The 13,114-nt window shown below is 33.9% G+C and overlaps 1 protein-coding gene across 1 annotated transcript; it reads left to right on the top strand.

Annotated features, from left to right (window-relative positions):
• Positions 1 to 2,611: 2,611 nt before the first annotated feature.
• Positions 2,612 to 9,725, top strand: LOC114264646 (oxysterol-binding protein-related protein 3C). Its single transcript, XM_028205331.2, has 10 exons — positions 2,612 to 3,186; positions 4,668 to 4,761; positions 5,318 to 5,434; positions 5,528 to 5,600; positions 5,680 to 5,798; positions 6,050 to 6,171; positions 6,565 to 6,741; positions 8,023 to 8,167; positions 8,948 to 9,126; positions 9,224 to 9,725. Exons 1-10 carry the CDS (start codon positions 3,116 to 3,118, stop codon positions 9,468 to 9,470), a joined length of 1,344 nt encoding a protein of 447 aa, XP_028061132.2. The 5' UTR covers positions 2,612 to 3,115; the 3' UTR covers positions 9,471 to 9,725.
• Positions 9,726 to 13,114: the final 3,389 nt, after the last annotated feature.

Below are 13,114 nucleotides of genomic sequence, written 5' to 3'. Positions count from 1 at the left end.
GTTATAACCATATTTGACTTTTGAAAAAATAGAAACTAATTTAATGAAAATAAAAACAAACACCCATTACATGATCAACATCCAAACACATAATAAAAATTAATTTGGTAAAAACTTAATAAATGTCTAAAAAATTTATTTATTTTACATAATTTTATTTTTAGTGGGTACAAATAATTTTTAAAAATTTAAAAATATTTTTTTTGACATTTATTTTTGTCAAATTAGTTTTTATTTTATTAAATTGACGATTTTACTCTTCAAATTGAGCAATGATACTTTCAATTGTCTTTATTTGAAACAATATTTAAAATTTATGGTCAAATATTGAAAAGTTAAGAACCAAAGTGACGCAAGACTTAAACTATACGGACCATTAGCGTAATTCTCCCATTATTTTAACATGATTAAAAAAGTTTTGTTTTGGAAAATAGTTGCCTTTTTTTTTTTTTTTAATTGATTTGGGAGTGATTTGAAAAGATGGTTAAAAACTAGTTTTTTTTTTTTTTATACTTTTTTAGCTTTTTTATGTGAGAGCTGATGTGAACTAAAAGGAGATAAAATTTAATAATTATAATTTAAAAATGACATTTTATCTTATTGATTACTTTAATTTATTTTATCTTTATTAGCTATTTTAGCCATTACAAGAAACTAGGGGTGAATTTTATATATCATTATGGGTTTTGAATAAATTTAACCTGGGTTAAAAATTTTATAAGTAAAATTGTTAAGATTAAAATTTAAAGTCATATCGAAATGCATATTTCAAAAATAATTAGTGTATTTAATTTGAAACTTATATTTAGGGGTTGTTTGTGATGTTTTAAATAAGTGTATTTTTTGACTTTTTATGAAATATGAATTGAATTTAAAATGATGTGACAGTAATGTGATTTAAATAGGATAGTAACTTTTTAACGTTTTAATTTTTTTTGAAAATGCTAAATTTAGGCCAAGTTTGGCTATCCTAAATAAGTACACACTTTTTATCTTTTTTTTTATCACATCATCTCTCTACTTTTCTACACATCTTTTCGTAAAAAGACAAAAAATATACTTATTTAAGTCATCCCAAACAACTCCTTAGTATTTGTTTGGGAGATAATTGGAGATGGAAACGCAAGGAAACGTGCAATGAAACACATGGCAATGGTGTTGTTTGGCGAGTTGGTTTGTGGTTAAAATAGTCAAAAAAGATAAAATAGATTATTTTAGTCACAACAAATAAAATATCATATTCAATCCATAATTATTACACTCTTCTCTTACAAAAAAATTAAAAAAAATTAAAAATTTCTTCTCAAATCGAACTTTTTAACCCAAATTAAAATAACTAAAAAATCAAAAAAAATCAAAAAATCAACTTATTTCCTAAACAGAGGTACGTGCGATAAGCACTTTGTTGTACAGCTGGGTGCTTAATCTTTAGACTTTATTAATACAGAATCTGCACGGTTGGGAACAGAATTTTCTGCGCTGTTTTTCGCAGAACAAAGGAGCAAAACAGCTTCACGCAAACGCGCATTTTGGGCGTCCGAAAGCAATCAATTCCTTGCTGGCTAAGATTTTCAGCTGCCACTTCCATCCAACCAAAAATAAAATAAAATTAAAATTTGACAAGATAACAAATTAAATTTTATCTCTTCAATTTCTCCATTCACCGTTGCTCTTCACATTCCCCAACTCATTGTCATCCCTCTGCTTCCTTTCCTAATTCATAACAATTGCCGCCGTTCATTACCACAGAAAAAAAGTAATTGAATAATTTAAATGGTCCCCATTTTCAGTGGTGGAGGGAAGGGGTCCCGCCCTGCAAAGCCAATAAAAATTATACATATATATGTGTTAAATATATATTTTTTTATGTAATCTCTTAAAAATGATCAATTATTTGTATTTACTTTTGGTCTTATTTCCCTCTCATTTCAAAGATTGGGCCCCACCTCATCCACTGATACAAACAAACATCTGTGAATAAAAAAAACTAAAAAACAAATAAAAGTAATGTGATACAAGTTACAACTCAAAAGGGCATTTTCAGCAATGAATATTGTAAAAACTAGCCTTCGCAACAAAATGGAAGACGAATTTCTTACAGATTGTTTGGTTGTTTACATTGAGAAAGAAATCGCAGAAAATTTTAACTTAGAAATGATTATAGATGATTTCTATTCTCTGAAGCATCGTCGAGCATAACTTTGATAGGAAATTATGTGCCTTTTTGTTAGTTTTACAGTAAAGGAGACAAGATATAATCATTTTGTAACACTTTTTGTTATATTATGGTGTTAATAGATAAAGAATTTTAGGGTATGTTTGGTTTGTGTTTGAGAGATGTGCTTTAGAGATAAAAAGTACGAAAAATTGTTTGGTTTGGTTTTTTCAAAAGACGTTTTGGAAAATTATTTTGAGAGAGAGTTTTGAAAAAAGTGATTGATTTGATGTGTGTGAGAGAGAGATTTGTTTGGAAAACTTGTTTGGTTTACAAGTTTTGAGAAATTTTTTTGGAAAAATTTGTTTGGTTTGATTACTTTTAAAAACTTATTTGTAGAGGAAATTTCTTAAAATTTTTTCAGAAATACAAACCAAACGAACCCTTAATCTTTGTTGTCTGAAATGAATTTTAATTATTATTTTTTTTTTCTGAATAAATTGTGAATTTATAGTGTTGTTGACAGGTTGAAAAAGTGCGAATTTTAAAAAGAAAATGTTGTCTGTACAAACACCTCCGATGAACATTCTTGACTGTTCGGTTGATGATGTCATCGACTCAAGCCGGCAATTCCAAACTTGGCCACCGGAAGAGTCAGCCGCCTCCTAGAAGGTGGACCCCAGTAAAGTCCACGCTCTTTGACAACCGCGTAGCACTGTAACATACATATGAATGACTCACATTATTATAATTTAAAAATAGTATATAAGGATACATATTCACAGAAACCGATCGTCGATTTTTTTACTTTAAAAAAAAGAACCGCCAAGCCAACAATCATCTCTCTTTCTCTCTCTCTCATCGAGGCTTTCAAGCGATTTGGGGATTCATTTGATTGGATAAAGATCTGTGATTCTTGGATACCCAATTTGGGGGTTTGGTGTGTTTGAGAAAAAAAAGATGGCTTTCTTCACATCAATCGCTTCTAGCTTGTCCAATCTCGGCAGCGCTATGCACAAATCGGTCAACGGGTACGCTCCTAGATTCTATTTTTCGTTGAGATCTGATTCCATGTTTTCTGGTTTGAATTCTGCATAATTCAAGTCTAATTGAGTTTACCCTTTTCTCCATCATTTCTGGTTCTGCTACAAAACAATTTAATGACATATGGGGTGGGCGGGCTGGGGGGTCAAATACTGGCATCTCCATAAATTTTGTTTAATGGGTTGGGTTGGTTAACAAGTTATCATTTTCAAATTTTTGCTTGTATAGAAGAACCCTTGAAATCAAATTTCAAATTACAGGAATCAAATTTCAGATCAGTTTTCAACACATATTCATCAAATTACCCAATAGATTCAGATGGGTGTTTGGGAACTTTGCTTATTCTCTAAAAAAGTCGCTTTTTTTTTTTTGTTTTTAATTATTATTATTATTATTTTTTATAAATTATGTCAAAATGTTTTTATTTTTCGGGTCCAAGATGAATCTAAGAAGTTTTTAAAAAAAATTTTGAAAAAATCAAAATAAGCCAAATTTCTGCACTTTTTTTAGAATTTATATTTATTTGTTTATTTTTTTAATTTTCTGGTTCCTCCCGTTGAGCTAAATCTAAAGCTTTTTTAATTAATTTTTTTTTTTAAATCACTGAAGACGGAAACAAAAATAAGAAGAAAAAAAATAAAAAAACCCCAAACACCTATGTAAATTCTAGGCATTACTTCTTATATGAACGAGAGTAGGCATTACATCTTATATGAATGAGAGGAGCTGCAGAGAAAACAAATGATCTGGCATGAGCTCCCATTTCCCATGTTGTCATCATCTCCAACATTGACTTGCATGATATTGAAGTCGACAAACCTTAAATTTGAACCATACATGGGGAAAAAAACTAAAATTTTATCGTATTATGCGGTGAATTTAGGAAGAAAAACTACAAGGATTGAACTGATCTAGTATGGAGTGACCAACAGTGATCACAAAAATATGTTTAACCATAAACACACAGAGAGATGACGGTTTCTAGAAGACATATGTTTTGCGTTGTTTTGAGTAACAGATGGTCTTCAATAAGATTTTTCTATACAATTCAAGCATCGTATACACTTTGTGCTTTTTATTTTTGGTTGGGCAATGTGAATTTACCAAAACTTAATCTTCTATTAAAGTTTTAAAGGTGGATAATGTTCATTACACATATTTAAACCTTCCCTTAATATAGGGATTTGTTGAAAACCTGACAGTGGCCATGGTCCCCTAGGCCACAATGTGGCTTCGTGTATACACAGATATATACACATGTACAACCAAATACAATCCATAAAGTGTACCATTTGACTGATGAGAGAGCTGAGTAATCTTTTCTTCCGCTGATTAAGGCTGAAGTCCAGTTGTCATGGTTTGTCAATGATGTACAATGCTCATGATATTTATTGATCATATTAGCTTCATATGCTGATTCTGCTGAAGAATCTGGTTCTCATTAATTTGTGGTGTTTTTCTTGTCCAGTTTGCTGGGTTATGAAGGCCTGGAAGTTATAAATCCCGAAGGGGGGACTGAAGATGCTGAAGAGGAAGCACGAAAAGGAAGATGGAAACAAGAGGTGCAATATCTTTATTTTATTTTATTTTTCCTTTCTTTTTGTCATTTCATTTTTCTGATTCAAGTTTTGCTTCGTTTTTTCTAGAATTTTCTGCTTCATTATTCAATGTCATGGATTTTTGTATAGTACAGTACTCTTATATAGGTTGAGAAAATTCAACAAGGCCATGAAGCGTCATTGTATGTATTATTCAGTCAATGTCATGGATTTTTGTATATGTCTTTATGGGTTAAGATCCTCAAATGTGGTGCATGACACAAATTTATTTGTTGATGAGAACTGGTATTTTTAGGTTTTAGCATTTCTTGTAGACAAGTATTATTATTGTCCATATGTAATGGTTAGTAAATCTCTCTACAAAAAATAAAGTAGATCTTTTTTATTTTTTTCTTTCATTTTTGACATATATTCTTATTTTATTTTCACTCAAAAGGCAAACTACAAAAGTTTGCCTTAACATTGTTGGAATAAAGACACCAACTACGCAAACTTCAATCCGTCCTACAAATTTTTGTTTTTTTGTCCGTGTTCTGATTGAATTTCTTGTGACTCACAGGATCGGGACAGTCATTGGAAGATGATGCAGAAATATATAGGCTCTGATGTCACATCGATGGTGACACTTCCAGTACTCATTTTTGAGCCAATGTCAATGCTTCAGAAAATGGCAGAGGTTTGTGTTTTTTGTATGACGTTGATGTCTGTGTAATGTTTGATGATGTTGCTATGCTTGTTGAATTTCACTGATATAAAATGTTTGTTACAGTTGATGGAATACTCCCACCTTTTAGATTTAGCAGATGAATGTGAGGATCCTTATATGCGATTAGTGTATGCTTGTAAGAATTCTTTAGCTCTCTCTCTCTCTCTCTCTCTGTGCACATTTTCTGTTGTCGAACTCACTGTTCTCCATTGCAGCATCCTTCTTTATATCCACATATTATGCCTTACAACGAACCTGGAAGCCATTTAATCCAGTTCTTGGTGAAACTTATGAGATGGCCAATCATGGTGGTGTCACATTTATTGCAGAACAGGTGAGCTTGACGACATTTTCTTAAGGATATAATTTTTCTTTCTTTCTATGTTTGGTTGCTAGTTTTGGTCATGAACAAAGAAAGAATTATTCTGTTCTGCCTGCATTATAGACTAGCAGAACTTTCTTGCTAACTATTATTACAATTAACATTTTTATCACACTCTGTTTTCTTTCATCTTTATTCTTATGTTCTGCCTTGCACTACTGTGCATAATAATTGCAATTCTTCTCAAAAAATTTTATTTCCAGGTTAGCCATCATCCTCCAATGAGTGCTGGACATGCTGAAAATGACCATTTTGTTTATGATATAACTTCCAAGGTGAAGACCAAATTTCTAGGAAACTCGCTTGATGTCTATCCCCTTGGAAGGTAATTCTTGTTCTGGGATTCAGTGTTATTAGGTTTTGGACTTTGCTCTATGTAATGTTGCTAATACAGTGAGAGAAGGTAGAAATTTAACGAGTCTTTTTTCTTAGACTTTATAGTTGTTTTTTTGTAGCACTTATGGTATCGGAAAACCTTATAGTTTCATAGATCCAAGGATCATATCTCTGTGAACTTCATCAGTACTATGAGCTGAACTTTAAGTTTGGTAGGATTAAAAATACGAGAGAGAGAGAGAGAAGTGAAAAAGCTTGTTCCAACTTTCACCTGGGATCTACCTGAAATCATATGGCAATTATTTGTCAAGATTGTCTTTCAAAATCTTTTTGCGAACAATGTAATTGCAGCTCACTCACTCCTATATAAATCCATATGCAGGACACGAGTGACCCTGAAAAAAGATGGTGTGGTCCTAGATTTGGTGCCTCCTCCCACAAAAGTTAACAACCTGATATTTGGACGAACTTGGGTTGATTCACCAGGTGAGATGATCTTGACGAACATGACCACGGGGGACAAAGTTGTGCTGTATTTTCAACCTTGCGGCTGGTTCGGGTATGATGTTTAGCAATCATTCTAGTAATTTTGTTGGAACTCTTGGTTTATTACTTATAGACCAAATACATATTTGCTGCTCTTATTTTTTATTTTTATAAGTACATTTTTGCTGCTTTTGATGAGCACAACTACGTGCAGGGCATTTTGTTTATTTATGTGAGCTTGCAAATATAAAAGAGAATGTCTTATTTATTTATTTAGTCTTCATTCACCCATTTTCCTTGTGTGTGTTTGTTGCACTAGTTTAAACTACCCATTGCACCTACTTTGACACTTGATAGGTGGTCAGTCATTTGACAAACACGGACACTTCTAAGGTGTTGTGTCCGTGTTAAATAGGTGTTGGACAGTAACACTCATTGGATACTTCCCAACACATGTTGGACACACGTCCAAACATCTCCTATTATTTCTCTAATTCTTTTAGTTCTAGACATGCTTCGGACACTTGAGGACACACATATCTATCATTTACACACACATCACATTACAAGTTTGAAGAAAATAATTTGGGATCCAATGATGAAAAAACAATATAGATTTATACCTATTAAGATTTTAGGAATTGGTGTTATGTTACATTTTTATAATCTTTAGATGAAATACCATATATATGACCTAATGAATATATAAAACTATATATTTTGTGTGTTCTCCATATATCGTGTCCTTCATTTTTTAAATTTGTCGTGTTGACATGTCAATGTCATGTCCATGCTTCTTAGGTAGCCATAAGATATTGCATGAGCTTCTTATCTAGACCAATGACCAATCTAGACTGGCGTGTTTTGTCCTTTTGTTTTTATATTACAATAAGTTTACTTCTACAATATTATTGGTGATGCCTGTGGGTAGAAATTTCCCATTGACTTCTATTTTTTTGCTTATATATCATTTTTTTAGTGCGGTATGCTTTATGTGGGTAAATGAGACACGGAGTAAGAAGGTTTTTGACTGCTGCTGATTATGGGTCCTAGAATGTGATGCTATAAAAAAGTTGTCTTCTTGGAGGGACTTTCAGTTCACCTAGGAGTTGTTTTCTTAAAATCCTCTTTCCACTCTGCAACAGTTAGTATCGAATGGTTTTTTATCTCGGCCTCGGTTTCAAAACACATCATTCAAGTTTTCGTTAAGTATCATCAGATTAGTAATTAATTAATTATGGCCTAGGAAGAAGCCTCTATTCAATTAACAAATTTCCTTTCCCTTTTGGAATATTATCTGAAGCTTGAATCTTTTCGTTTTCATGTCTTTGTGCACTTCTGTGTTTGTTTGCAGTGCTGGTCGCTATGAAGTGGATGGATACATATATAATGCTGCTGAAGAACCCAAAATATTGATGACTGGGAAATGGAACGATTCAATGAGTTATCAGCCTTGTGATGCGGAAGGAGAACCCCTGCCAGGCACTGAATTGACAGAGGTTGGCTTCCTTAACCACCCTTTATCTTGACCCTTTTCTTGCTAGTGTATCAATGTTGTTATGAAAGTCATTGAAATCTTTGACTTTTCAGTGCCTAGATATGAGGTAGTTGGACCTGTGCAAACGTGTACTTTTTTCATTTTGAAACTGGGGAAACAAATAACTTTTTGTAGAGTAATGATGTAATTAAGAACTTTTTCCATGTTCTTTAGGTAGTGATATTTTCTTTTCTGTCTTGTTGATATTGAGAACTTTTTAGTTTTGTTGTCTGTGCTCAGCCAGTCAATGTTTTAGATGAAAGTATGGAATCTGGGTCATAGTGCCCCTGCATTTTGCAGGAAAACATAGATTGTTGAGTTCAATCATTGTTGTTATGTTTGCAATACTGTTACATTAGAAGACCCTGAAATATCTTTGATACTCTCTCCTTCTCAAAATATTAATCCCTTATTTCATTTTTCATTATCTTAAAATATTAGTCCATTTTCAAAAATCAAAGACTAAAATGACATGAATTTCCTATCTTGCCATTCTTTTAAATTCATACACAAAAAGTATAATTATGACAATTAATATTTCCAAAAAAAGTCAAAGTCAGTATTTTTGAAGTGTAATAATTGTACACTACCAAAAAAAATTGGATTCCCCAACAAGGACTAATATTTTGGGACTTAAGGAGTAGATTATTATTTTTTCCCTAGGCAGTTGTTCAAATTGCTGATAAATATGTATTTATCAACTAAACCCACTTATAATTATTCTGATGCTGTCACTGTGCAGGTCTGGAGAGTTGCTAAAGCTCCTACAAATGACAAATTTCAGTATACATATTTTGCACACAAGATAAATAGCTTGGACACTGCACCTAAGAAGTTACTGGCTTCAGATTCTCGCTTGCGTCCAGATAGATATGCACTTGAGAAGGGTGATTTGCCCAAAGCAGGTTCAGAAAAGAGCCGGTATCTCTCTCTCTCAACTTATAAGTCCTTGCTTTGTGTGAAGTTTGGGCAGGCAAGTAATGACAATATAACTGTTTTGATTGTGTCTATTGTTCAGTTTGGAGGAGAAACAGAGGGCTGAAAAGAGAACTAGAGAGACGAAGGGCGAGCAATTTACTCCAAGATGGTTTGACCCATCTAGTGAAATTGCTCCTACACCTTGGGGTGAATTGGAAGTTTATCGCTACAATGGAAAATATGATGAACATCGGGCTGCTATGGATAGCTCATCCAACATTGAGGAGACTGACATCGGGTCAATGGATTTCAATCCATGGCAGTACGGAAACTTGGCTACAGAATGAGATTTCCTTGTTCTTTTTATTCGACTTTTTTTTTTGTTTTTGGTTTTAAATTTTATTTTTGGATGCCAAATGGCTCGTGTTGTATTCTATTAGTGTGACCCTATGAGTTGAGGTTGTGGTGTCATAAAGAAGTGAGTAGATATGTGGACAAATTCAGATGTACTTTTATCAAATGTAGAGCCTAATATGAGAAGAGTTGGCTCATAGAACAGCTTGTTTGGTTAATGTCTAAATGATTGTTTTAAAAGTACGAAATCATGCTCTTGAATGTATATTATGCTGAAGGAAAATTCTAGTCATACTGTATAGTTACCTAGAAAATTCTCACAAAATGATGTGGCAAGAGTAATTTTGTATTTGAAAATCATGTTTTATTTTGAATTAAAAGGCCACAATATTTTGTAAGAAAATAAAATTATTTTACTTATTTCTTTTTTGAGCAAATTATCAAGAAATCTTCTTTGAAAAATGTGTAACATATTTAGTCCAATAACCTTTTGTTTATACTCAAAAGTCTTATAACATTTTTCTTCTTCTTTGCCTTTCTTCTTCTCTGTCTCTTTTGCTCTTTGTGATTTTCGGTGATCGTTGATCGGCAACCACATCTTGCTTTTTCTTTTTCTCTTTCTGATATATAGTCACCAACAATTGACGATTACCATCGATTAGGATTATACTGGCAACCACCGACCGCCGACTTCCTACTTCACCCTCATCAACGGTGAAAAAGATATGTTTCTGACAAAGAAGATGAGTAAATCCACTTAGATTTGATGTAGATCTACATCAGATCTGAGTAGATCTATATCAGATCCAGTTGGATCTAAACAAAAAATAGTTGCTGGAGTACAATCCTCTCTATATCTGTCTCTCTCCTTCGATCTCTTAATTTTTTTACATTTTCTATGCTATACACTTCTTTTTTCTGTTTTAATGGAGAAAATTTTCATCTGAACAAGTTGTTTTTGAGTTTTAGTTACAGGCTGTAAAAAATGTAAAATTTTGTAGTTTTAATTTTTTTTGGTACTGCGATGAATCATGGTTTAAAACTGTAAAATTTTGTAGTTTCATAACATGTTTTTCAGTTTGATTAATAAGGATAAATACTTAATAGATTTTTGCTTTGAAAGTATAACATTTTACAATTTCAAAACTTGTTTTTCAATTTGATCAATATTAGAGATTATTTGCTTAAATCCTAAAAAAAATTGAAAAATAACATATGTTTTTTTTTTTTCCCCATTGTTTCTGTTTTTTGTCGTTATATATATATATATATATATTTCTTTTAGTTTATCAATATTTAGCACATTTTGTTATGTTTTTTTGCTTTAATTTCTCCATTTATTCTTTTTTTTTTCCGGCAATATTTTGGATATTCCGATGAGTCTCTAATGATGTTCTTAACATCCAAAGAACGTTCTGGACATTCCGACGACTTTCATTGACGTTCATAACACTCCGGTGAACTTCCAGCAATACTCCAACGACTTCACGGTGATGTTGAACATTTCGGCGAGTCTTCGGTGACCGTCTAACGGAATGGTAGTAGGATGTAACAGTGTCTGTAAATTTAAAAAAAAGAAGGATTTTTTGGTAACAATTAAAAATATATAGGACTAATTGGTACAAGTGTTTTGTTTTGGGATTAGATGGGTTTGGAATTTTGTATATGTGACTTATTGGTAAGTTCCCCATCTTTTTTTGACAGATATAAATTTATTTTCTTCTCATTTTTCTAACTCAGCTAAAAAAGAGAAAAACAATTTATTACACTTTATTTTCTTTTTTTATATTTTCTCTTTTTTTATTCCACTTAGCAAATCCAAGATCTAAGTTGTGGGAGCATATTTCGTGAATGACAGCATGTGGTTAAGGTGACGCCGACATGTCAGCCGAGATGCCACGTGGCATGGTCATGTGCGAGATAATCTCGGCTAGGTTGAGGTTATCTTCGGAGATATCGGAATCTGAGATGAGTGGATAAAGGAAAAGAGTCCTAGAATGGGGGAGGACCTCAGTTTGGAAGATAAAACTCTTAGGGAGTTTATCTCTATCTAGCTGGGAGTCCAAGATGAGTATTGAGACAAAGTCCATTGGAGCTAGGCTTCTACGAGGATCAGGTTAGTGCTGGCTATAAAAATAAGGCACCCTCGTGGGTTTAAGGTATGTTTTTTACGCTCTGTCTAGTGAGTTAAACACTATTTGTTATCTTTGAGAGGTAGTGATTACTGACTTGATCGTCGGAGTGCCCCCGGGTGGACGAATCACTGCCGGATTCTTATCTTTCTGTTCCAGGTTGTTCGGGCTTTATCTATTCTGCCGGTGCTCTCCTGCTGAGTTTCCTTGTTTGATTGTGTGGTCAAAAATCAACACCCACAATTTGGCGCTGTCTGTGGAAACGTAAAGAGAATAGATGGCCAACGATGAGCAGGAAGAAAAGGTCGGGGACGATATCCCTAGTGGGAGTGGCAAACACCAATCCTAATGTAGAGGAAGAGAATCGTAATGAAGAACCCCGGGAGCAGAATCTCAGGAAAAAGGACGTCGGCCAAGAGGGAGACGTGCCAAAGAAGGTAGGCCGATGCGAGTATTACAACGAAAGCGACCTCCAAGTATGAAAGATAGATGCCTGAGGAGGGACGACAAGATAAAGGGAATGACAAACAAATTGACAGACTTACAATCGGTTGTCAACTTTATGATGCAGAACAACGTCATGCAACCACTGTTTCTATTGGAGGACACATCGATTCTAGTGGCCAAGAACGATGCCCAGAAAGGGGGGCAGAAAGCAATCTCTGCAGTCCCTCAGCATGACAGGGCAAAGGAGCATTCGCATCGGCTTTCACGGGAGGTTGGGCGAGGAGAATCGATGACAGAAGAGTCTCAAAAAACACCTCGTGCCAAGGAAGCTTATGTCAAGAAACATCGACATGTTCAAGGGAAGGAGCTTTGTTTTGACACGATGAATGAAGGGAGGTCCAAGAGGACTCATAACGACACCGGGAGCAGCGCACCAAAAAGGCTGAAATCCGTTGACAATTGAGCACCTGGACGGGCTAAGGAGGATTTGAGGACTACCTCTAGAGGAAGCGACAAGATGCCGATGTCACATCTCTGGTCAAGTCGAGAACGTCGTTCTCAATAGAATTGGATAAGTTTGAGGCCTCGAAAAGGTTCCACATACTGAGATTCCAGATATACGATAGCAAGTCCAATCTTAACTTTTACGTCGGCTTATATTTAAACTCAATGGCATTGTATACCGGGAACGAACCATTGCTCTACAAGGTTTTCCTCTCATCCTTTGGGAAAATCGCATCAGATTGATTTTACAAGTTACCGAAAAGAATCGTAAAAAGTTAGGAAGGCCTGGCTGAGATGTTTGTGGCCAGGTTTGTTACAAACAAACTGCAACCGTTGATGGTAGACTCCCTAATGGCTTTGAGAATTGGCGAGGATGAAAGCCTCAGGGCTTATGTCAAAAGGTATTATGAGGTGTTTAACTGAATACTAATGTGATACCCCTGTTCTGTAGTATGCTAATTGGTCCTTAATATGAGTATGATTATGTGTTTAGTACGATTTTGTGTGCTATTATGTGAAAATATGTAATTTTGAATTTCTATCTGTTCACCGTA

The sequence above is a fragment of the Camellia sinensis genome, chromosome 3 (assembly GCF_055761805.1).
Source record: "Camellia sinensis isolate YWXY chromosome 3, ASM5576180v1, whole genome shotgun sequence".
Taxonomy (NCBI): Eukaryota; Viridiplantae; Streptophyta; class Magnoliopsida; order Ericales; family Theaceae; genus Camellia; species Camellia sinensis.
The sequence above is the reverse complement of the archived record's forward strand: the minus strand, read 5'-3'. Positions and strand labels throughout refer to the sequence as shown.

Excerpts from the sequence above, each read along its gene's own strand:
- LOC114264646 (XM_028205331.2), top strand. The coding sequence starts at position 3,116 with ATGGCTTTCTTCACATCAATCGCTTCTAGCTTGTCCAATCTCGGCAGC. Across the intron at positions 5,601-5,679 it reads TATGCGATTAGTGTATGCTT|CATCCTTCTTTATATCCACA; the intron begins GTAAGAATTCTT and ends TCTCCATTGCAG. Across the intron at positions 6,742-8,022 it reads CAACCTTGCGGCTGGTTCGG|TGCTGGTCGCTATGAAGTGG; the intron begins GTATGATGTTTA and ends GTTTGTTTGCAG.